A 25,829-nucleotide genomic window follows, 5' to 3' on the forward strand; every position below is an offset into this window, starting at 1 on the left:
CCCATCTACTTAAATACCAAGCAACAATTGCCATTGACTGCCTGGGGCCACGGACCAGGTCCCAGCCGCCGTGACACCGTCCTCCATTGAAGTCGACGGGCCCGGCTCCAAGTACCCCGCGGCCCCCGGGGCGCGTCACATCCAAAGCAGTATTCTCTGGAATACCGTCTGTGCTGTGCTTAACAAAGGAAAAACAGCAAGAATTTAGAGAGTTAAATGCATGGCTTAAGTCTTAGTTCAGATTAAAAGGATTCCTGACTTTCCACTTTGGTAAAAATCTGTATTTTGCCGATGAATTGCACCTGAATGGAATGAGCTATGCTGTCCTGGGGAAGAGAATTCTATCAGGGGTGGCAGAATATTTAAACTAGGGATGAGGGGAGAGGACAAGAAAATAAAGGGGCATATAGGTTGGAGAGGGGTCAGAATATTTTGAAGATTGGAGAAGTGGACTGGGGGGTGTTTAAGGTCATGGGGATATTCATGTATACAAGCAAACAATGAAGGAAAATTTGTCCACAAAGTTTCAGGTATAAGCATTTTGAATGTGAATGTGGAAACATGTCCAGTGCTCATCATTAAGGGATTCATGTGTACACTATTGGAAGAACTACATAGAACTATTTAGTATTGTCTGTGTAAGATTTTTTTGAATTATTAATTGAAAATCCTATTTGATTAATATATTAATTTCTGGTTTTCACGTTTTTTGGATGTTTCTATATAAAATATCAGCTCACTTATTAATGCATTTGTTAGGTATGTTTACTGCGATGTGAGGACTGTAAGATCTTTGGAGTCCACCTTTCTCTCCTCTGACTTTTTGATTTGTATTTGTTATGATAATGATGAAAAAAGTATTTTTTCATAAGATAAAGTGGATGAGAAAACCACTTTTCTGAAGGTGTTATATTAAAAACTTTGCCTACATTATCATTATAAACTAGTTAGCTTTTATATGACTGGGCTAGCTGTTGTAGACATGAAATAGTAAAACTTGAGGATTATTTACATTTGCATTATAATTTTATGTGAAAGTTGTATAATGTATGAAATCCTTTGGGTTGTGTAATTTTCAGTACATGCATGTTCATACAGAAGAGTAGCACACTACAGGACAGTAGGATCACATTTGCCCATTTTCCCTGAAAACATATTTTTTACCTGAATGAAAAAACGTGTAATGCACATCTGGACAAGCAGAGTCATGTAAGTGCGGCCATCTGTTTAAGATACTTAATGACCACAGTGTAAGTTAACAACTCTTTAAATGTCAGCAATTATATTCAGACAGCTACTGTACAAAGTATTTTCCCTTTCAAATGTTTTCCCATTTGATCTTGTGGGAATGATGAGATTCTAATATTGATTTTTCCACTGAAACTAATATTCCTTAACATTCAAATGGAAAAAAAATATTTACCCTATCGAAATATGTTTTGTAATCACATCTTTGTCAGCATTAATGGATAAACCCTTTAAATAATTTGACAAAAACTTGATATGTTTAGGCTGTGGTTTAACACTGCAGCAGTCTTGGACCATAGCGGTATATCCACTGTTTCCCTGCTCAATCAACTGAAAAGTGAACTTTTTATATATTTATTTAGGGGACTCTCCCCAGCGTAACACCGACACCGGTACCCGATTCCAGCACCCTGCCATCACCAGATCCAGAACCTGTGGCCACAATGACGCTGGAGGTCACCACCGCCATCCAGGAGGTACCGACACCCGTTCCAGGAAGCGGCTCTCTTGTACCCTCCACCTTGGATCCGACTGCGGCTTCAGCGTCTCTGACACCGGAGCATGAGGAGGAGACCAGCGGTGCAGCAACACCAGGTACCGCTGGCACCCTTGAGTCCTGGGAGGCCCTGCTAGGCCCGGTTAGGTCCCCATCACCCCGAAGTCTGGCCAGGTGGTGTTAGATCTGGTCTGGGACCGGAAAGTGTCATCTGGGGGAGAAGCAGTAAAACAAGGCCCCTTAACACCAGCAGTCAGTGATGAGCCTGTGCAGGAGGCAGATGACTTTTGTACCCAACAGCTACGCCAGTATGCCAAAGAGCGAGAGGAGGAGACGGCATCTGGCCCTGGAGGAAAAAGACCTCCAGATTAAGAAGTGGACCCGGGGTGTTACTATCAAAGACCCGGAAGAAGTGGGCTGGGGTAAGGTCCTAGAGTTTGACAATAACCAGGGCTATGGGTTTGTAACCGATTCCAGGGGCTCCCCAGACCTCTTCGTTAATCACTGTGATGTGGACGCCCACCTAATAAAGGGACATCCAGGGAGCAAGCTGACACCAGGCAACCTGATTTCCTTCAACCGGCATTTGGGGCCAAGAGGCTGGTACGCCCTCAATGTTAAGAGAGTCCCACCAGAACTGGCCACTGCATATGAACAGCAGGAGGCCGCCAAGAAAGCGCCAGCTGCAGCAGCAGAGATCCCCAGGCCGGTTACAACAGTCTATCCTTTTCATCTGACCGCCTGGGCCCATGGACCGGGTCGCGGCCACTGTGCCACCGTCTCCCATTGAAGTCGACGGGCCCGGTACCGAGTACCCCACAGTCCCCGGGGCACATCATATACAGTATGTAAATGAGGGGGATTTGGTGCACATTTGCAAATGATTTCAACACTGGATTTCTGATTAAACTGATATTCCCTTCTCACAATCCACAGCTTCTTACAAATGTTAACTTCTTTATTTCTTAAAGATAAATATCCACATTGATACAGTTGTGCTCAAAAGTTTACATACCCCGGCAGAATTTTTGCATTCTCGGCCTTTCTTCATAGAATATGAATGATAACACCAAAACTTTTTCTCCACTCATAGTTAGCTGTTGGGTGAAGCCATTTATTGTCAAACTACTGTGTTTTTTCTTTTAAAATCATAATGACAACCCAAAACATCCAAATGACCCTGATGAAAAATTCAGATACCCTGGTGAATTTGGCCTTATAACATGCACAGAAGTTTACACAAATGGGTTCCATTGGTTATTAAAGGTAACAGCCTCACCTGTGGCCTGTTTGCTTGTAATCAGTGTGCGCATAAAAGCTGAGTGAGCTTCTGGAATCCACACAGACTCTTGCCTCTTTCATCCAGCCACTGATACAACATATTATTTATTAAACGTACTCTTTGGTAATCTCTCCGAACATACAACCCTTCATTCATCGGCACTAGCAGCAGTAAAAATGAAGTAGACGACAGTCAATGGACAGTTAAGCAGGCAGACAGATAGTAAGGCTGACTTAATCATTGGCATCAGCTGTCTATGCACAAAAGTCTGCACTGATCTATGATTAATTTTGGAAAATGCTAGGTTTTCCACACTTGCAGTAGATAACCTGGTCCACTTTGGTGTGACAAATCCACCGGAAAAAATGAACGTGGGGACCCCTCTATTCTTGATAGCTAGCCTTGCTGAAGCTGACGGCTGCAGGTTGCAGTCCCCAGCTGTCAGTTTTGTCTGGCTGGTTATCAAAAATACAGGGGAACCCATGCCTTTTTTATTTTAATTATTTAGAGTGCTGGTGCCAGCTGATGAATATTCCCATCAGTCACTGCCTGCTCTCACTGTTATTAGTGGCAGCAGGAATAGACTGGTGGGAGCAGTAGTTCCAGCAGCCGATGCCTGTGACCGGAAGTTTACTTTTTACCTCCGATCACAGCTGCAGGCTCACGCTTTCATTTGACAGAGTGGAAACCGCAGCTATCTGACCGGCAGTAATGATTTTACCGCCGATCAGAAGTAGTATTTGCTGTGCTGTCATGCAGATGATAGCATAGCAAATAATGGATGTTAAAGCCCCCCATTCAAGTGAATGGGTTCCGGATTCGAGTCCGTGTACTGTTCTGGTACCCAAACCTGAACTTTTTTTTAACTGTTCAACCGAACCTGCCGGGCCCGAAGATTCAGGGATCCACCCATCTTTACTCTCTAGCAATCCTATGAGCAGCTCTCACTGAAATTTTGCTTGATTTTTCAGACCTTATCTTGACCTCAACTGTGACTGCTATTTCTTAATTACATTTTGAGCTGAGGAAAGGGCAACTTTAAAACATTTTGCTGTCTTATCATAGACTTATCCTGCTTTGTGGGCGTTCATCATTTTCAGATTGCTAGGCAGCTGCTTAGAAGAACCCATGGCTGTTGATTTTTGGCACAAGGTTAGAGGAGGCTGGGTTTTTATAAAGTTGGAAAATTTGCATCACCTGAACTTTCTTAACAATTATACTGAACACGTCATAACCATAACAGGTTAATTAACGTCTGAAGCTTCAAAGTTATCTGAGCACACAAACCTCCAAGGGCGCTTAAACTTTTGCATCTGCCCATTTTTCTTTTGGTAATTTTTATAATATAAAAGATTAAAATATGCATTTTTTCCTAAAATTGTTTGCCCTTTATAGAATCATTTAATCTTCAACTTGCTTAACTATTCACAATACTAATAATTTTGACCAGATGTGCCCAAACTTGCCACTGTATACTATCCTGAGAAAAGACACAGTCTAGGTACAACTTACTGGTGCCTCTATGTTTACTGAAGTGTGTCAGGTTGTCGCAATGGCAGTAATTGGTATTATTGCTGTTTCCTCAGCTACATGTTGTAGCCCTAATACTGGCACAGGTGGAAGAACATTGTGTCTGCTTGGATTGCAGAGTTGGCTGCTGTGAGATGTAGCTGCAACCATCTCACAGAGACATCTCGATTGACCATGAAAGTTAATACCTAAACAGTAACATCTTCTAATGAAAAGGGTTGAAGAAAATTGACATGCTAATACCCTGAAGTTAGTTAAAGAAGTAGAAAGCTAAACTGGGGTGAGTGTTTCTATTGACACAGTACAGTGTACACTGCCGAATAATGGCATGCAAGTGAGTCGTCCATGAATAAAGCCTCTACTAAAGCCCATTCACAAAAAAGCACACCTACAGTTTGCCAAGGCACATGCTGAGAAATAGAATGACTTTTGGGACTCCATACTCTGAAGAGATTAAGATAACAAGATAATTGTTTTTTTCAACTGATGGCTTCAAAACTGTGTAAAGTCTCAAGGACTACAATGAAAAATACATAGTGCCTACACTGAAACATGGTGGTGGCAGTGTCATTATGTGGGGTGCATGAGTGCTGCTGGTGTACTGGAGGTAAATTTCATTGATGGTATCACGAGTTCACAGATGTAGATGTACTGATCTATATTGAAAGAGTATGCTATCATCACTCTGTGCTTCTGGTGAGATGCAGTTTTCCAAAATGACAATGATCCAAAAGACACATATATGGTCACTGTTCCATTTCTGTGGGGAATTCTGAAGAGACAAGTTGAACATTTTTCTCCTTCCAACATCCAGGCTCTAAAAAAGGTATTGAATGGAAAATGATAGATTTTGAAATCTGTTCACAAATGTTCATTTCATATCTAGAAGACTTTTTGCTGCCCTTATAAATCATTTGGGGGTTATGCAAAATATTTGTTGTATTAGCTTTGTTGCATTGCTCAGAATATATAAGTACACCCCATGGAAAAGTAAGATTTTAATCAATATCTCTCTGAACACAAGAACAATTTTCAAAATTATGACAAGACTTACAACATTTTTAACCAATAACATGAAAGTAAGGTTAATATAACTTTCATTATGAAATCTTCAGTTTTACTCATAATTTACTCAGAATTAGTTGATGCAAAAATGAATATAGACCACAACAAAAACTAATACATCTAGTATTTTGTATTATCTCCATAATTTTTAAGGACAGCATCAAGTATTTTAAGCTTGGAATGATCAAGTTGGTGACAAATTGGACATCTTTCATTTTCTTTTCTTCACAATGACCTCTTTTAGGGTCTGGATGCTGGATGGAGAGTGATACTTGTGGCTTCAGAATTCTCCATATGTGTTCCATTAGGTTGAGATCAGGAGACATACTTTGTCACTTTCACCCTGTTCTTCTTCTGAAATGCAACTGTAACCTTAGATGTATCATTGCTATTTTAGAAAAGTGCAAATCTACTAAGGGTACAGCATGATGGTAGCATCTTCTCTTTCAATATAGAGCAGAACATCTGCGAATTCATAATACCATCATTTAAACGTTCTTCCTCATCACCAGCCCTACATCAGGAGACTGCCACCACCAAGTTTCACTATAAGCATCATGTGTTTTTCTAAATTCATTTTTCTAATTGCATGATTATATATAACATGTCAGTGTCCTTATGTGGACCCACATGAGTGCTCCTTGTGTTGGGAAGCAACATTTCATTGATGGTATCATGAATTGTGATGAGCAAATGTGCTTGGACAATGTGTTATCCGAGAATGCTCGACTGTTATCTGAGTCTCTTTGGCGTGCTAGGATAATATATTCGAGGCCCTGTGGCTGCATATTTTTCTGTGGTAGACAAGTGCAACACATGCAGGGATTGCCAAATAAACAGGCAATCCCTGCATGTGTTGCAACTGTCTACCATCACAAAACAGGCAGCCGCAGAGACTAGGGCCCCATTTCATTTAGCGATACACCAGTGATCCCAACCACGATTCGACCTAGTAAAGATCACTGGTGCATCGCTAAATGGTCGCTAGTGAGCTGCCAAACAGGCAGATCTCAGCAGCGACGCAAGCAGCGGTCATTACTTACCTGTCAGACGCGGCAATGATGACGTCCTCCGTCCGCGTCGCTCGTCGGCGCCAGCAGGAAGCCGACGACGAGAAATGGCCCAGGACGTTCTCGCGCAATCAGCGATAGCCAGCGGGAGAGCCAGTCGGAGGTAAGTATCACATGTATCGATATCGCTAGCAATATCGCTGCTGCGTCACAAAATCGGTGATACTTTAACGATATTGCTAGCGATATCGCTATGTGTAAAACCCCCTTTAATTATATTATCTGAGCATGCCCAAGATACTCAGATAACACCAGAGCATTCAAGGATAACACATTGTCCGAGCATGTTCACTCATCACTAATCATGAGTCCACAGATATACTGCTCTTTATTAAATCTAAAAAATTCTACCACCACTTCGAGCTCTCTGTAAATGTGCAGTTTTCCAACACAACAATCCAAAACACTTGTGTTGTATTTCTGAAGAAGAACAGAGTGTAAGTGATTCAGTGGCCAAGTATGTCTCCTAATCTCAACCCAACCAAAACATCTATGGGGATTTCTGAAGGAAAAAGTTGAACATCACTCTCCATCTAGCATCCAAGCTCTAAAAGAGGTTATTCTGCAAAAATGAAAAAAGATATATGTTGTAGTATGTTGACAATTGATCAGACTTTGTGCTGTCCTTATGTGGTAAAGCAGGTACACAGGATGCAGTGACGAGTCGCGAGACTAAGAATACTTTTGAAAATAAGTTTTATAAATGAATGCCACTAGGGCTATACTAAGCAACCAGAAAAAATAACAATAAATGTCCACGCAGGGACTCAAAACAACCAAACACTATTAAAGGGAGTACGACTAACCCGGCAGAGGCCGGATACTATAAGGCGGACAGCGCGTGACAGGCTGGAGTACAGCGGCAACAGCCGCGGATGTCCGTGGGTAGGCCGCAACTCCGGACTGGAGTGAAGCGTTAGTCTCTGGTCAGTTATCCCAGCATCTCCTAATGACAGGCCACTGTAAACGTCCCCTAAGCTGCTGGCCTCCTCTACCTTCAGTGTCCGTTGCTCCGGCTTTCTCAAACTCACACAGTCTCCTGCTCTGTCTCTGCCGTGCTGCCAACTGACTCCCCTGTGTGTTTCCTGTCCCTTTTATACTCACCCCTCCCCTTGCTGTTCTGTCACTCTCAGCCGTTCATCTCCCTCTTTCGCTCCCTGGGTACAGTTCCCTTAGGAACCTAGATGGCGGTCCCCTTGGTTCCGGCCTGGACACTCTGCGGGGGCCTTCCTCCCCACACTTACAAGTCATGGAAGTAGTGCAAAATACTAGATGTAGTTGTTGTCGATGTGGGGTGTATTCATTTTTGCATCAACTCATTTGTTAATGAAATTGTTCTTGTATTCAGTGAGATATTGATTAAAATTTTAGTTTTCAAAGGGGGTGTACTCATTAAAGCTAAGCACTTTGCATACATATATATGGGTATACAGTCATGGCCAAAAGTTTTGAGAATGACACAAATATTAATTTTTACAAAGTCTACTGCTTCATTTTTTCTAATGGCAATTTGCATATACTCCAGAATGTTATAAAGAGTGATCAGCTTAACAGCAATTACTTGCAAAGTCAATATTTGCCTAAAAAATGAACTTTATCCCCCAAAACACATTTCAACATCATTGCAGCCCTGCCTTAAAAGGACCAGCTAACATCGTTTCAGTGATTGCTCCATTAACACAGGTGTGGGTGTTGATGAGGACACCACTGGACACTTTAAAAGGAGGCTGGTGCTTGGCATCATTGTTTCTCTTCTGTTAACCATGGTTATCTCTAAAGAAACACATGCAGTCATCATTCCACTGCACAAAAATGGCCTAACAGGGAAGAGTATCACAGCTAGAAAGATTGCACCTCAGTCAACAATCTATCGCATCATCAAGAACTTCAAGGAGAGAGGTTCCCTTGTTGCCAAAAAGGCTCCAGGGAGCCCAAGAAAGACCAGCAAGCGCCAGGACCGTCTCTTAAAAGTGTTTCAGCTGCGGGATCGGGCTACCAGCAGTGCAGAGCTTGCTCAGGAATGGCAGCGGGCAGGTGTGAGTGCATCTGCACGCACTGTGATTCGGAGACTCTTGGAGCAATGCCTGGTCTCAAGGAGGGCAGCAAAGAAGTCACTTCTCTCCAGGAAAAACATCATGGACAGACTGATATTCTGCAAGAGGTACAGGGAGTGGACTACTGAGGACTGGGGTAAAGTCATTTTCTCTGATGAATCCCCTTTTCGATTGTTTGGGACATCTGGAAAACGGCTTATTCGGAGAAGACCAGGTGAGCGCTACCACCAGCCTTGTCTCATGCCAACTGTCAAGCATCCTGAAACCATTCATGTGTGGGGTTGCTTCTCAGCCAAGGGAATGGGCTCTCTCTCAGTCTTGCCTAAAAACACAGCCATGAATAAAAAATGGTACCAGAATGTCCTCCAAGAGCAACTTCTCCCAACCGTCCAAGAGCAGTTTGGCGATCAACAATGCCTTTTTCAACATGATGGAGCACCTTGCCATAAAGCAAAGTTGATAACTAAATGGCTCAGGGAACAAAACATAGAGATTTTGGGACCATGGCCTGGAAACTCCCCAGATCTTAATCCCATTGAGAACTTGTGGTCAATCATCAAGAGACGGGTGGACAAACAAAAACCTTCAAATTCAGATAAAATAAAAGCATTGATTTTGCAAGAATGGACTGCTATCAGTCAGGATTTGATCCAGAAGTTGATTGAGAGCATGCCAGGGAGAACTGATGAGGTCCTGAAGAAGAAGGGTCAACACTGCAAATATTGACTTGCTGCATTAACTCATTCTAACTGTCAATATAACCTTTTGCTACTCATAATGATTGCAATTATATTTCTGTATGTGATAAAAACATCTGACAAACACACATAAAAACCAGAGGGCAGCAGATCATATGAAAATATAATATTTGTGTCATTCTCAAAACTTTTGGCCATGACTGTAGATGTGTGGACCTACACTTATATAAGAATATCATATGAAAATAGAAATAATATCACTCAGAGCAAATGTGAAAGTGGTCCATGGTGACCACAAGTGAAGGTGAAAAGAATACAGTACATTAGATATATCTATGTGTGAAATGTGTAAAAACAAACAATACTGAGGTTTGGGGTAATTTAAGGCAAATCCTGATGGTAATCAGAGCATCAAGCTCTTGGTTGGATGAAAAAATGTTAAAATTATGTTGTTAGTTCTCCCTTCATAATTCTAATCACAGTGTTACATTTCCCACCACAGAACTGTGTTAAAAGATAACACTAAGTTAAAAGCATATAAAACAAGAGATATCCAATACACCAAAGAAGGAAGAAAATAGAGAAGAATGAAAGGAATTTATAAATGAAAAAAAATCAGATTTCATATGACGAATGAAGACGAAGAATCAGAGAAAGGGGCAAAACCTATATACTCATACAGTCCTGCCCATGTTACTGTATTTAGAATGGAGATCTATTTGAATTCCTCATAGGCCAGGAACTTGCACCAGTTGTATCCCCTTATATTCATCATCAATTTATCAAAGCCCTCCATCTTAAGAAGAGACTCACCACATCGATGATAAAGCTTAAAGTGTTGCTACATCAAGGTAAGTTTTGAAATGTCATCTTGCAGCTCACACCACCAAGATGTGTTCACATGATCTCCATCTTGATTCTCTAGTGGTAAAACTACCACTCGCAGGAGCATAGCACACAGTAAATTACACCTGTGATAAGACAGGAAATATTGTGGGCAGCTGGGTACCCTCTATTAACTGTAGAATCACAAAATGTGGTTGCCCTCTCTTTGATCGCTAATTCCTCCCTCCATAATCCTTAAAACTGAACACTCTCTCTGGTCATTTCACTGAATAGTGGCTGTGCACCAAATAATCCTTGTATCCATAAAATATAATGCCATGAGAATAAGGTAAGTGTTTTGTGGTGTATCAACTAATAATGATGACCCAAGACATCATTCAAAAAAGGAATTAAAACATATAAGGATTTGTTGCATAGAAAGATTAAAGTACCCTGGAACAAGATAACACTAGAGCAATATTTACATAAAATCTGATTTCTACAGGCCAAAGGATTCAAGTATATCTAACCTATGGAGTCAGTGATACTGAATGCTCCACTTAATGAGAGGACATTCCTTAAATAAAACAGGTTGCCCACTCACTCCTGATTGGCCTTACATTGATTGAAAACACCATATTTTTTGTTTTTGCTCACAGACATGTGAAATTAGAAAATTTTCCACATTTAAAAATGACAAATTCTAATATTTATGATTAATTTCCTTTATTTGGTTATCTTTATCTTCTTTTAGGACTTGTGTGAAAATATGATGTAGTTTTAGGCCAAATTCATGCAGAGATATGAAGAGTTTAAACTTTCACGCACCTATGTAGGCAAGTTAGGATAGGATATGGGTTGAACTAGATGGACTTAAAGTCTTCCTTCAACCTTAATAACTATGTACAGCAATATTCATATCGTAATAATTACTATAACTATCTATTCAAAATCCCTTTTGAGAAAACGCTCACAATCAATCACAAGGCATCACATGAATAGCACAGAATATAAATTTGTTTTAACCAACTTGAATCTGTAGCTAGCCAAGGAACAACCCATTATTTCCGTTACATATTTGACACCTCAGCATACTGTTAAAAAAACCAGTAGTAATTAACTCAAAAACAGATTATTATGAAATTGATAGATACAAGAGACAACCCATGGAAGCTTATGTATTTCTTAAATTTTAATTTAGAGTTAAATGTTTTTATTTTAATACAAAAAGAGATCACATTGTAATTCAAAAGATCACGTGAGTATGTACCTGATGAAGTAACGTTTAGCTACTTATACTTTTTTCTATGGCCAGAATACATAAAATCTATCACAAAAGTTTATAAGAAAATTTACATTACTCATCAGGAAACAGATTTTTTTGAGACTGGGCATTAAAAATTCTACCACTAACAATATGTCTCAAAGCTTTTCGAAACCATGGATAAAGAAAGCCGTACAATATTGGATTACATGTTGAATTTATGTACGAGAACCAATTAAATGCTTCAAAAACTAAAGCTGGAGTAGAGTAATTTATGAATGGATTAATTAAAAATGTAACAAACAGCGGTAACCAGCACGTAAGGAACACACTCATTAAAATAGCTAATTTCTTAGCAGCTTTGTGTTCTCTCGTCTTGGAAACATTTTGAGATGTTTCACCTAAAGCTTTGTTTTCAATGATTCTACTATGTTTTAGGGAAACAAGAAAGATTTTCACATAGATTCCAACCATAATTGATGCCGGAATGAAAAAGCAAATGAAGGAAATAACCATTGACCATAATTTGTTAAATGTAATTGGACAGACATGAAAACATGTCACTAAAATGTCATATCCTTCAATTCCAGATACATGGGAATTGGAAACCACCACACCAAGTGAAAATATCGTAGCAATTGACCAACACAAGAATATCAGATGTTTAATAACTGTTCCCGTGATGCTTATGTGGTAATAAAGTGGCTTACACACTGCATAAAACCTGTCAATGGCTATGATGCAGAGATGAAAGATGGAAATAACACTGAGAGTTAAGTCGAAGCCGTAATGTATCTTACAAAATACATTTCCAAAGTGCCAACAATTTTCAACAGTTCTCACCATGCTATATGGCATAATAAATATTCCGAGGCAAAGGTCAGTTGTGGCCAAGGACAGTAGAATGAAATTAGTAGGAGAATGGAGCTGCACAAAGTGAGAAATAGAAATAATAATTCCTAGGTTTCCAAAGATTGTAATGCTTATTGAACAAGTAAAGAACATATATAGACCAAATCGGATTCCTAGAGGGTGTCTGTTAGAACAGGGGAAAGATGAGTTTTCAAATTGTGAGCAGTTAGGAGTCGTAAAATCCATACTTTCGGAGAACAGATGCCGTCACCAATATTCAATCCATGATATGTTTCTTTCCACCATAACGTAACTGAGGATTCTTGATAAAAAATAAAAAAAAGTAAGACGAGACGGTAAATGTAGTAAATTGATAGACATTTGGCTATTGTAAATGTGAAATGTATTACATTAAAGATTATAATGACAAGTAGTAATGATATCATTTATTGACATGTTACATACACCTTCCCAGCACAAGTGTGTGCTTCTACAAAGGATTTATTTATACACAATCATTCACTCACTTTCCAATCAAATTACAAGCCGAGCATAAATTATACCCAAATTACCAATTGCTGCCCCACCTATAGAATTCAGGGCCGATAGGTACCTAGCAGACACACAGCTACCCAGTCGTCAAAGGGTTAATGTACTCTAAGAAAAGTTTTGGATTGGTGCACACAGAGACCAAACTCATTAAACGTTTAAGCTTTAACATCAGTGTAATGATTGGAAAAATACTAAGATCATACAAAATTTGATTGCATGCAAAATTCTTTCAGATAATGAGGACAACTTGAGAGTAAGACCACAGCTGGTCCACATCCAGAGTTCTACACCAGTTATTATTTTTATACTCTTAAAGGCACTCTGCCAGCACAGAATGATTCTTCAAACCAAATATAGGAGCTTGGTGCTTCATGGCTTGGCTAGTCATTTAAATACACCTAACCACGTGATTGGTTTCCATCTATCAATCTATCTCCAGCCTTCTCTGGCCTTATGAAGCCGGAGCTGTCAATCAAAGAAGGGGGCGTGGACATTAAGGGAAAACAAGCAGGTGGGAAGGTGTATATAAATGATTGGCCCCACCGTGAAGTACCGAGTTGCGGGACCCTGTTTGAACCGTCACCCTGTGCTGACAGAGTCCCTTTAAGTCCTTGTCTTTGATTTCCAAAGGTGTGTACACACAATGACATCTTTAAGATGCTGGCAAAGTCAGAAAGGGCAGTCTAGATGGAGCGCCAGGCAGGCGGCAAATTGAGGGAGGTCCACTGCAGCTCCAGCCGGGTACCTCGGGAGAGGAGTAGACAGAGTGATGAATGAAAAACCTGGTCACAGGGGAGCGCGATGGATACAGATGAGGAGGTTACTTATAACTTAATTTATTGTTATCACAACGCCATCGAAACGCGTTGTGGATAGCAATAAATTAAGTTATAAATAACCTCCTCATCTGTATCCTTCGCGCTCCCCTGTGACCAGGTTTTTCATTCATCAATCTTTAAGATGCTGGCTAACCCACCTAGTTTTTCAAAGCAAAGTCCCATCAGGAAAATGCTGGCAGTGTTTTTCTTGAATTGTTTTTGTGAAGTCGTGTTGAACATGTCGTTGCATCTTTAACAGACATTTTATAAATAAAATGGTGGAAACCACTAGAACAATGGGCAACTCACTTCTTTTAGCCATTTTATGGCTTTCAAATCTTGAAGTGATTAAAATAAGTAACAAAGCACGTCACATAAACTCTGCAAGGCAAGTTGATTTGACATTGTTGTACATTATGCTTATTCTTTGTAGAAATTATTTAATCCTTTTTAAGGCAGGTTTCAGGCAGATGGGTGACTAAAATCCCCAGTTTTTTTTCACTATGTCATGTCTGGAGTGATGTCAATTTTTTGACTTATCAAGTTGCAGTTAGGAAATATTTCATGTGTTTTACACATAAGGATAGACCATTGAGGTGATTATTGTCTTATCAATGTGAGTTCCCTGTGTCAGGGAAGGCACAGTAGGTCTCTGTTAAGATGAATTAACAGTTATTTAATGATTAATTTCTATATCAAGATCCACATTATAAATTTGGATATCTGTAGTTATAAAGCCATACAAATGCAGAAGAGCTGAATTTGTAAGTACAGCATAGCTTAGCACAGTTCCCGGTGATATCACAGGATTGTATTTTTTTATAGAATTGCAGATAAATCTAACTTTTATATTAATGGGATGAGTTATTTTTCTCATAAAGCGAAGAAGAAAGAGTATATTGATAAATACAGTACATCGCAACTTCTGCATTTATGCGTAAAGTTGATTAAACACTGCAGGTTTCCAATGGCAAAAATGTAGGTAATTTCCTGCAAACTGTTGAGGCTGTATGACACAAGCAAGGATTTAACATGTCTACTGAAGGCAAGATGTCTATCTGCCATAAAGTGAATCTGTTATATTCCATTGTTCTTATGCAGTCATTAATAATGGCGGAGAAGACCCTGGTGGACCTATCTAGGCTAGACCAAGATTAATCTTCCTACAAAGTGTTCTTCCAACAAGTTGCCATGGCTCGAAATCAAGCTGGAGGCTATTAAATATCTATTTAAATAATTGTCTTGTAATGTTTTAATTTCCTGTTCTGTCCAGATGTCACCGTATCCCAGAATTTCAAGTGGAGGAACTTCACCAACTGCCATATTGGGACACCCAAGTGATGGGTGTCTCAATATGGAAACAGCTGCTGGGACCAACCTATTGCACGGTACCACCAGCGGATCACCGTCGCACCACCCACACACACAGTTTACGCCGTACGCACCACACACACATTCACACAATCACACACTCACATACACACATACTCTCACACTCTCACAGTCACACTCTCACACACTCACATTCACACTCACACTTACAAACCCTCACTCACACACTCACTCTCACACTCATAATCACTCTCACAATCACTCTCACACAGTCTCTTGTGCGGTACCACCAGCAGAACACCGTCGCACTGTGCGAATTCCGCACAGGCACAGTGAATCATTTGGCTGATCCCGGGGGCAGATGCGCGACGTGTCTACAAGCAGGGGAAGCCTGTCACATTAAAGGGGTTTTCCCATGAATGAAAGTTAATTTTAAAAATTGTCTGTGTCTGACCGTGTACGGAGCATACCACATCTCCTGGGCAGGGGAGGAAGCAAAATACAATGCTGACATTACAGCACTCAATCACATAGGATTCATTTTGTGAGGTAAAATATTTCACTGGCTGTTTTTAAACAATATTTTACCTCACAACATGTATCCTCTGCGATCTCCTGCTGTAATGTCAGCATTGTCTTTTGCTTCCTTCCCTGCCCAGGAGCTGTGGTATGTTCTGTACACGGTGTAAGGTAGTGCTTGTCATTAAGGTAGGGGACACTCGCTAGGCAGCCAAAATACCAGGTTCGGCACGGGTTTCTCATATAACTCCAACAGTCCGTGCGGTTTATTAAGCATCATAAACCATGAACAGCAACAGAAAGTTCATATCAGATCAGCATAGCGTCCATGACAGAGCTCCACTCAGTTAACACTGTAGTCACACAAGTTATGCAATGTCCAATACGCAGGCTCTCTAGCATCACAGTTATTTCACCCCGTGGCCGGGTTACCTCATGGTTGCTTCACCACACTGCAGACGTCCATTCCCTCCCCCGGGAACTCTCAGGCACTTGCAGCCATTAAACTCAGCATCCACACATGCTGTTAGGAAGACAGACACATCTCACTGCATGAGACCTTGCATACAGACCAATCGGGTCCAAGCATTCACTCATGTGACCTACCCTGACCACCTTATATGGTCTGTAGCCACGCCCACTGGATCACATGGCTATGACCTCATCACAGGTCCCTCAATCATTCACACACATATACTTTACTATGGCATTCTAGACACCCGCCCCTAGGTGGGTTTGTAGGTGATTGATCCCACCCATCTCACCAATCACCTGAAGGCTTCTCCCTAATACACTGGCATGAAAGATCAGCTCTGCTGATCAGCACATAATCAAGCCTTCATCCCAAGGCCACCCACCTTGGGATACATAACGATCCTTTAGCACCCTGCTCCTGTTACCACTCTGGACATAGCTATCCATCCTGGGACACCCACACAGCACCCCCTAGCGGACACAGTGGTCACTACACCACAACGATTATACACAGACAATTTTTAAAATGAACTTTTGTTTGTGGGAAAACCTCTTTAAATAGAAATTTCTCCTGACATGCTGTGCACTGACTGTTTAGTGATAGGGTACACAGGTCAAACAAGAGATGACATGAGAGGAAAAGACAGCAGATGGGGAGAAAGAATGCACACAGGGGTGAGAAAGACAGATCACAGGGGGGAGACAGCTCAAACAGGACAGAACATGAGGGGAGAACACAGCACAAGAAGAAGGGGGATAGCACATGGGGTAGACAGGTCAAAGAAGAGAGCACAGATGGGAGAAGTCAGCAAATGGGGAAAGAGAGAGTGGATAGGTGGGTGAGCACATGGGGGGGATTCTCAATGCTGCAAAGCCTGCCCCCATCGTGACATTATCTCCCTCCCGATGCGATAGCATTGGGCCTCCATCTAGTTAATAATAGAAATGTTGGAAACTTAACAATTAGTCAATGTCAAACATAATCGTATGCACCATATCAAAGGAAGCCTTGGTCACATATTAGGAAAGAAACGGAGCCCAGGTCAGAAATCAGTGGAAAGATTAGCTGGCATAGTTGTCTAGAACCCCCAACCATCAGCAGATCATCCGGCATACTAAGTACCCAATGTAAAGTACATTTACCTGACAGTAGCATGTAGTCTGCTTTGGGTACAGTAAGCACCGCAGATCTCTACTTCATCCTTTTATATGATAGTGTTGGATGTCAGGAGACATAAGGTTGGGAAATACAGATTTTTTCCTAGTGATACTGACTTTTTCCCCATAGACTAAATAAGCTGATAAACAGGGAATAGAATTGCAATAGCATAATTATTAGTGTGAACAAGTCCAATTATCAGTGAAAGTCAACTGTGCTATGAAACAAGCATTATATTAATCATATGATTGTCAAAAAGAACATCTGTTTTAATGAAACTCAACTCTAGCTCAGCAGTTTGGAGTACATACTGTTTATCTAGTCTCATAGTTACAGCACCTTTTCTTCAATCTCTTGGCATCACAGCCAGTTTTTGTCTTTATGACACTTTTTTCACTTTTATATTATTGAGTTCTAGGAGCCATACTTTTTTTTTTGTTTTTGACGACATAGGATTTGTTTTTTGGGGATGAGTTGGGTTTGTCAGTGGCGTCCTTTTTCGGTACATTAACAAATTTTTACTAACTGTTTTAGGGAAGAAATATTAAGGCTAGTTTCACACTAGCGTTTATGAGCGCAGCGACGGCCTGCGCACGGCCGCCGCTAAGCCCCGCCCCTGCCGCGCCTCCGCCGGTAGCTCCGCCTACCGGCGCATGACGCTGCATGCGCCCCCTATCTTTATCACTGGGGGCGCAGGCCGTGCGCAATATGCGTTTGGCGGCGCATGCGTCCTTTTGACGGTGCGCCGACCTGCACCAAACGCAACCTGCTGCAGTTTGGTTGCGCCGGTGCACCGTCAAAAAGGCGCATGCGCCGCCAAACGCATATTGCGCATGGCCTGCGCCCCCAGTGATAAAGATGGGGAACGCAGGGTGCATGCAGCGTCATGCGCCGGTAGGCGGAGCTACCGGCGGAGGCGCGGCAGGGGGCGGGGCTTAGCGGCGGCCGTGCGCAGGCCGTCACTGCGCTCATAAACGCTAGTGTGAAACTAGCCTAACAAAACAACAATTCTGCCACTGGTTTGTGTTTTAAGTTTTATGCTATTCGCCGTGCTGCACAAATAATGTTAACTGTATTCTGTGTCTATACTAATATGACAATATCAAATTTTTACATTTGTATTAATTTGCACTACTTTTATACAAATATTACTCCCTGAAAAAAATAATTTGTTTTTAGAATATTTGGAGAGCCAAAAGTTTCACCATTTTCCATCAGTGGAGCTCTATGACGGCTTTTTTTTTGCGAGACAAGCTGTAGTTTTAATTGGTGCTATTTTCTGGTACATGTGAATTTTTGTTTATTTTTTTATTAACTCTTTGAGAGGCAAAAGAACATTAAAACAGCAGAGAAATTCAGGAACCAGGACACCAGATGTCTTCTTTTGTTAACTTTATTGGTATAGAAAAATCACAACGTTTTAGCCCTGCAGGGCCTTTATCAAACTATAAAAATGATAGATGTGCAGAATTTTTTTATAGCTTGATAAAGACCCTGCAGGGCTGAAACATAGTGATTTTTCTGTACAAAATGAAGTTACCAAAGGAAGATGTCTGGTGCCCCTGTTCTTGGATTTCTCTGCAATGCTACAGCCTTGTGGAGGGTTGCACCAAGTGTGTATGGACAACAGTGGTACACAGGACCCATCTATAACAAGTAAAAAAAAAATAAAATATAGAATTACTGTTTTTTTTTTTATAACAACTTACACCATTCTTTCTAATTGTCATGGTAACCTTACTCAATTGGTTGATACAATCATAGCAATACCAAATTTAAATACCAGTTTTTTGTTTTGTTACTTTTGCACAAGAAATGGCTTTAAAAAAATCCAATATATTTTGGTCACCATATTCTGACACCCATAACTATTTTTTTTCAGTAGACGAGTTGTGAATGTGACACGCCCACTAGGGCCGTGTGGTACTCAGAACCGGGTCGGACAGTTCTTTGGGGAAGTCACAGGGCCATGACCCGACTCTGTGGCCCTGGCTGTGCTGTAAAATTGGGAATATGTATATGGGATTTCACATGATGCCACCTGTGGTGTTCGGCAACAGATGGCCTACGCTGCTAAAGGAGACCGCTGGGGCTGATGGTGACGCAGCTGGGATGGTTCTGCTCCCCACTGGTGGTGCTGGGCCCTAGGGCTACCGGTTCTGTTTATGTCAGGCTTCATGTACTTTGTGGTGCAGGACTCAGGGCGCAAGAGATCACTGGATGACATAAGGACTGTAGTTTTCTTTTCCTTTACTTGATGGTTGATAGTACAGACCGGGGCACTGGTAACAGATCGTGATGGAGAGCAGGGCAGCTTGGAAGAAATTTTGGATACACCTGGCCAGGTAGGTATGGAGCCCTTCCTTCTGCGCTGTCCTCACTATTTCCTCGCTGCTCACCTTCCTGCTGCTAACTGTCTCTCTTTGTATTTAAAAACAAACTGTTGCCCGCATGGCAGGCATCTCAAGCCTATCACAGATGCCACTCCTTTGTGTCAGCTCCAGGCTTTGGTATGCTGCTGTGCCACCGGGTATTAGATTGGGCCAGGAGGTCTGCAGTCCCCTGCCCTCTGGTTTTAGCTGCCGGGACTTCAGTACCTGTGCAACCACAAATTCCAGTATCCGGTTCCTAGCGCTCAGCTCTGGGGCGAGTTTAATCACAGCTGCACTCCCCAGGTTTTGCTCGACTTCTCTCCTACTGACACCTGATAACGGGACCCCTCCTTGCTTCCAGGCATGACATTCCTCCCTGTGAGGGAGGCAATGCCACTGTGGCAACTGGAGTCCTGGGGTGCCACATATGTAAGTTGTTTTTTTGGCGGGACAAACTGTGGTTTTTAAGGGTTACTCTTTGGGGTATATTACACGCTTTCATCACTGTTTAATCCTTTATTTAGAAAGGACTAATAAAACAAAATAAATCTTGAACTGGTTTTAAATGTTATTGTCTACAGAGTTTGTCAGACCTCAGTTGCTGTAGCAACATGTCGGTACCTCTTGATCGCAATGCGGGGGTGTCAGTGGGCTGACAGAGCGATTGATAAACCCTTTGTCAAACTCCTCACATGCCACTGTCAATAGTTACATGGCCAATTTGGGGGTTAACATGCTGGAATCACACTGGTCTAATCACACATAGCAGGAGCTCAGCTGTACATAACTACTGACCCCTGCTGCAGCTGCTGTGTGACAAGGTCCCAACAACCGCCTAGGTCATTATACCTATCACCGTATCGTTGCTGCGTCGTTGAGTAGATCTGCCTGTTTGACAGCTTACTAGTGACGTACCAGAGATCCTTACCAGGTCGTATCGTAGTCGGGATTGTTGGAGCGTCGCTATGTGTAACGGGACCCTTAGATTCACCACTCACTGTATAGTGAGTGCAGCTGTAATCATTCCACTGCACCTTGACTGAAAGCCTGCTCTGCACACACACTGCAGACCTGGCTATCAAAGTGTCAACTCAAAGTGCCATGTGATTACAATTGCACTTGATGCACCCGAGAGGCCGTGGGATACTCAGGACCGGGCCGGTTAACTTCAATGGGAAACGTCACAGCGGCAGTGACCCAGTCCGTGGCCTAAGGTGGTCATGTAAAAGGGGAGTATTGATTAGGGATAAAGTTTATGTAGTGATTCGTGATGCCAGTTAGAGTGTTCGACTGTAGTATAGCCAGCACTGCAGATGATCCCTGGGGGAGTAGATGGTGATGGCAGTGCAGATGTTAAACCCTCTCCAACCAGGGCAGACCCCAGAGATTGTGATGGAAGTAGAAGGCACGGAGTAATAAGGCAGGAGACAAGAAAAGTCACTTTATCATTTACTGTAGTTCAGGTGCAGTTAAGAGGAGATATTACAACTCTCACCAGGTTACAGTCTCCTCAGTGTAAGCTTCCTGCTATTCTAATCCCTTCTGGGACCAAGGCTTCCCGGAGTTCAGAACTTCCAATATTGTCTCTATTCACTGTGTATTTCTCCTTCAGCAACTTGCAGTGTGAATCCTGTGTGAAGCAGCACAAATTCCCACTTGCACCATCCTTCACTGATCCTAGGTTATTGCAGTATTTATGAGGGAAAACACTTTTCTGCTGGTCGTATAATCCCACGCAGTCTCTCAGCTTACCACCCTGCTCTGAAAGCATGGATGGTCTAGGGGCTGGTCCCTGATGCTTCTTTAGCTGTACTCCTGGATCGAGCGCATGTCTTAACATGGCTTCCCAGAGCCTCCTTCTACTTCATTGAAAAACATCAAGTCTGCTCCTCCCCCTCCCAGTTAGGGTGTGTCTGCAAAGCTCTAAGCTCCAGACTAGTGAGGGTGTGAGGTGAATTGTCTGTGTGGTGAATTGTCTGTGTGTGTTGTGGTCTTTAGCAGAGAAAGCATAACTCCCATTGCTCACAAAACACATACAAATCAGTACATATTTAACCCTTTTGTGGTGGTAAAGATGCAGGGCGCCACACGCTCACAGTATACAGAGTAATGACTGTCACCGCCTCCTGAACCACCCCGATGACTGAAAGTGAGCAGCTGCAAACAGAACAAAACTTTATTTCTTACCCTGTAGTGACTGCACCAGATGCCATTTACTTGCAGATTGCCTCTGCTTCTGTAGGAAAATAACATTTCTGAACGTTACAGGTACCCATTTATAAAAGCCAGTTGGTTTCAGGAAAAAACAATTCCCCATTGAAGAAGATCTGGTTTGCTTTTGCAGCTGCTGCCTCACATTGACTACTGCTTAGCTTATTTATAACTGTTCTATATTCCCCAGAATTTCTCCATTTAAAGTGTATGCAGCAATGCAATTACTTCATCTTATTTACATTACTTTACATTTTTCAACACTAAACTTCGGCCATGTGTTTGCCCATTCAGTCATGTTTTTAGATCATTTTGTAATAATATATTGTGAAGTTCAGCTTCTATGATCCTACAATTTACTCTCAATTATTAGAGAGTAAAATAGAATCGGTCCTAGCAGGTTCCCTGCGGTACCCCACTGCTGACTTTCTATAATGAAGAGAATGTACTACGGCATTTGTGGCGACGCTTTGTTTTCTGTCCTTTAACCCCTTTCCTACAATGGACATAATATTCCGTCCATGTGACCTGGGACCTAAGTCCCAAGGATGGAATAGTACGTCTAATGCGATCAGCGGCGCCCACGGGGAGAGCGCAGCTGATCGCGGCCAAGTGTCAGCTGATTATCACAGCTGACACCCGGCACAATGTGTCAGGTGCGGTCACGGACCGCCCCCGACACGTTAACCCCTGGCACACCGCGATCAAACATGATCGCGGTGTACCGGGGGTTAAAGGAAGCATCGGCAGGGAGGGGGCTCCCTCCGTGCTTCCCTGCGACCCCCACAGCAGCGCGATGTGCAGCGCCGCTGCAGAGGTCGCTTTTCCTGCAGGTCCCTGAATCCAATATGGCGACGGGGACCTTCGGGGGCCTGCAGGGAGCTGGCTTCCTCACTGCCCGCAGAGCGCAGGCATGAGGAAGCCTTCAGCAGTGCCTGTGACAGATCGCTGATCTGTCACAGTGATCTGTGATGTGACAGATCAGCGATCTGTCACAGGACAGTGATGTCCCCATGGGACATTATAATAAAGTTAAAAGAGAAAAGTGTAAAAATAATTTAAAAAAAAATATTCCCTAATAAATTCATTTTTTAAAAACAATAAAAGTACACATATTTGGTATCGCCGCGTCCGTAATGACCCACCCTATAAAACTTTCTCATTAGTTAACCCCTTTAGCGAACCCCTTAAAAAACAAAAATAAAAAACGAAGCAAAAAATAATGATTTATTATCATACTGCCGAACAAAAAGTGCAATAACGCACGATTAAAAAGACGCTTATAAATATCCATGGTACCGCTGAAAACGTCATCTTGTCCCGCAAAAAACGAGCCACCACACAGCGTCATCAGCAAAAAAAATAAAAAGTTATAGCTCGCAGAATAAAGCGATGCAAAAATAATTATTTTTTATATAAAATAGTTTTCATTGCATAAAACCGACAAAACAAAAAAACGACCTAAATGAGGTATCGCTGTAACCATACTGACCCAAAGAATAAAACCGCTTTATCAATTTTACCGCACGCGGAACGGTGTAAACGCACCCCCAAAAGATATTCATGAAACGCTGGATTTTGTTCATTCTGCGTCCCAAAAATCGGAATAAAAAGCGATCAAAAAATGTCACGTGCCCGAATATGGTACCAATAAAAACATCAACTCGTCCCGCAAAAAATAAGACCTCACATGACTCGGTGGGTCAAAATATGGAAAAATTATAGCTCTCAAAATGTGATGATGCATAAACTATTTTTACAATAAAAAGCGTAAATTGCACAAATTGCACAATAACTTTTGGGGTCCTGTTACTCTTGGGAAATTAAAAATTGGGGGTGAAAAGATCATTTTTGTGGAAAAAATATGAGTTTTTTAATTGTACGGCTGTACGTTATAAACTTCTGTGAAGCCCTTGGGGGTTCAAAGTGCTCACCACATATCTAAATAAGTTCCTTGGGGGGGTCTAGTTTCCAAAATGGGGTCACTTGTGGGGGGTTTCCACTGTTTAGGTACATAAGGGGCTCTCCAAACGTGGCATGGCGTCCAATTTGAATTCCAGCCAATTTTGCAGTGAAAAAGTCAAACGGCGCTCCTTCCCTTCCAAGCTCTGCCATGCCCCAAACAGTGGTTCCCCTCACATATAAAGTATCAGCGTACTCAGGACAAATTGCACAATAACTTTTCCAGTCCAATTTCTCCTGATACCCTTGGTAAAATAAAAAAAATTGAACCTGAAGTACTTTTTTGGGGAAAAAAATTTAAATATTCATTTTTTTTAAACATTCAAAAAATTCCTGTGAAGCACCTGAAGGGTTAATAAACTTCTTGAATGTGGTTTTAAGCACCTTGAGGGGTGCAGTTTTTAGAATGGTGTCACTTTTGGGTATTTTCTATCATATAGACCCCTCAAAGTGACTTCAAATGTGATGTGGTCCGTAAAAATAAAATGGTGTTGTAAAAATGAGAAATCGCTGGTCAACTTTTAACCCTTACAACTTCCTAACAAAAAAAACATTTTGGTTCCCAAATTGTGCTGATGTAAAATAAACATGTGGGAAATGTTACTTATTAAGTTTTTTGAGTGCCATATCTCTGTGATTTAAGGGCATAAAAATTCAAATTTGGAAAATTGCAAAATTTTCAAAATTTTCGCCAAATTTCCATTTTTTCACAAATAAACGCAAGTTATATGAATTAAATTTTTCCACTATCATGAAGTAGCAATAGAACAACAAGGTTTACCCATACAGGCCTCCAAACAAATGCACTATCAGGGTGCAGTGGACCCATATAAAGATGGCAACACAGGTGCAAAAATACCAATCAAGCAACTGCTCCAGCCTACCAATACATGGAGGGGGCGATTGCCTGGTATGTTGATGCACAAAAACAACTTGTATGCGGCGCTGTTCACACTAAGGCCATGCACAGCGTCCAGGCCAGCCTAGTACCAACACCCTTCTATTAGTTCAGGCGGGCTGCCCAGCGCTAACAAATGCATGCCGTGTGGAAAACAGACACCGCAATTTACAAGACCAAATGGGCCCAACTGCACCCTGAATAAAAAGTGCAAAAAACACATTTTAAAAATATTTTTTAAAATATATTTTTTAAAAAAATGTGGAGTATTAGTTAATATTTTGGCCAAAATACGTGAGCCCGTAACCTACGTCAAAGATCTCCACGCTTTTAAAAAATATATTTATAAAATATCCACTGCTCACGTATTTTGGCCATGTAGTTGCATGCAGTTTGCATGTAGTATGTATGTAGCATGCATGTAGTATGTATGTAGTATATATGTAGTATGTATGTTGCATGTAGTATTTATGTAGTATGAATGTAGCATGTATGTAGTATGTAGTATGAATGTAGCATGTATGTAGTATGCATGTTGTATGTATGTAGCATGTAATTTTTTTTTTTTTTTAACATTTAACACATTAGCCGGATGATGGGACTACTACTGTCCCATCATTGGCTAATGTGTCAATCACTGTCATGGTAGCAGGCATCGCCCGATGGGACTTGTAGTCCCATCGGACGATGCCTGCACAGACCCCCGAAGCCTGCACAGACCACCGGCAGGCCGGCACAGCCCCCCGGCAGGCCGGCACAGCCCCCCGAAGCCTGCACAGACCACCGGCAGGCCGGCACAGCCCCCCGGCAGGCCGGCACAGCCCCCCGGAGCCTGCACAGCCCCCCGGCAGGCCGGCACAGCCCCCCGGCAGGCCGGCACAGACCCCCACAGGGTGCACAGACCACCGGCAGGCCGGCACAGCCCCCCGCAGGCCGGTACAGACCCCGGGCAGTCCACACAGCCCCCCCGGCAGGCCGGCACAGCCCCCCGGCAGGCCGGCAGAGACCCCCGGAAGGCCCGAAATGACGGCGCATCATGATGCGCACACACCGCGCATCATGATGACGTCAGTCTGTCAATCAACTTTGAACTTCCGATTCCGATGCCGAATTCCGATATTGAAAAAATATCGGAAGTCGGTATCGGA

The 25,829-nt window shown here is 42.1% G+C and overlaps 1 protein-coding gene across 1 annotated transcript; it reads right to left on the reverse strand.

Annotated features, from left to right (window-relative positions):
* Positions 1-11,531: 11,531 nt before the first annotated feature.
* LOC141089618 (trace amine-associated receptor 3-like) lies at positions 11,532-21,851 on the reverse strand. Its single transcript, XM_073576119.1, has 2 exons — positions 21,798-21,851; positions 11,532-12,706 (listed from the first exon to the last, which is right to left on the reverse strand). The coding sequence occupies exon 2, from the start codon at positions 12,628-12,630 to the stop codon at positions 11,626-11,628; it is 1,005 nt and encodes a 334-aa protein (XP_073432220.1). The 5' UTR covers positions 12,631-12,706; positions 21,798-21,851; the 3' UTR covers positions 11,532-11,625.
* Positions 21,852-25,829: the final 3,978 nt, after the last annotated feature.

This window comes from Dendrobates tinctorius, unplaced genomic scaffold (assembly GCF_039654945.1).
Source record: "Dendrobates tinctorius isolate UK_male_01 unplaced genomic scaffold, ASM3965494v1 ptg000046l, whole genome shotgun sequence".
NCBI lineage: Eukaryota > Metazoa > Chordata > Amphibia > Anura > Dendrobatidae > Dendrobates > Dendrobates tinctorius.

What these genes read in the sequence shown, in the direction of transcription:
- LOC141089618 (XM_073576119.1), bottom strand. Translation starts at nt 12,630, where the DNA reads ATGGATTTTACGACTCCTAACTGCTCACAATTTGAAAACTCATCTTTC.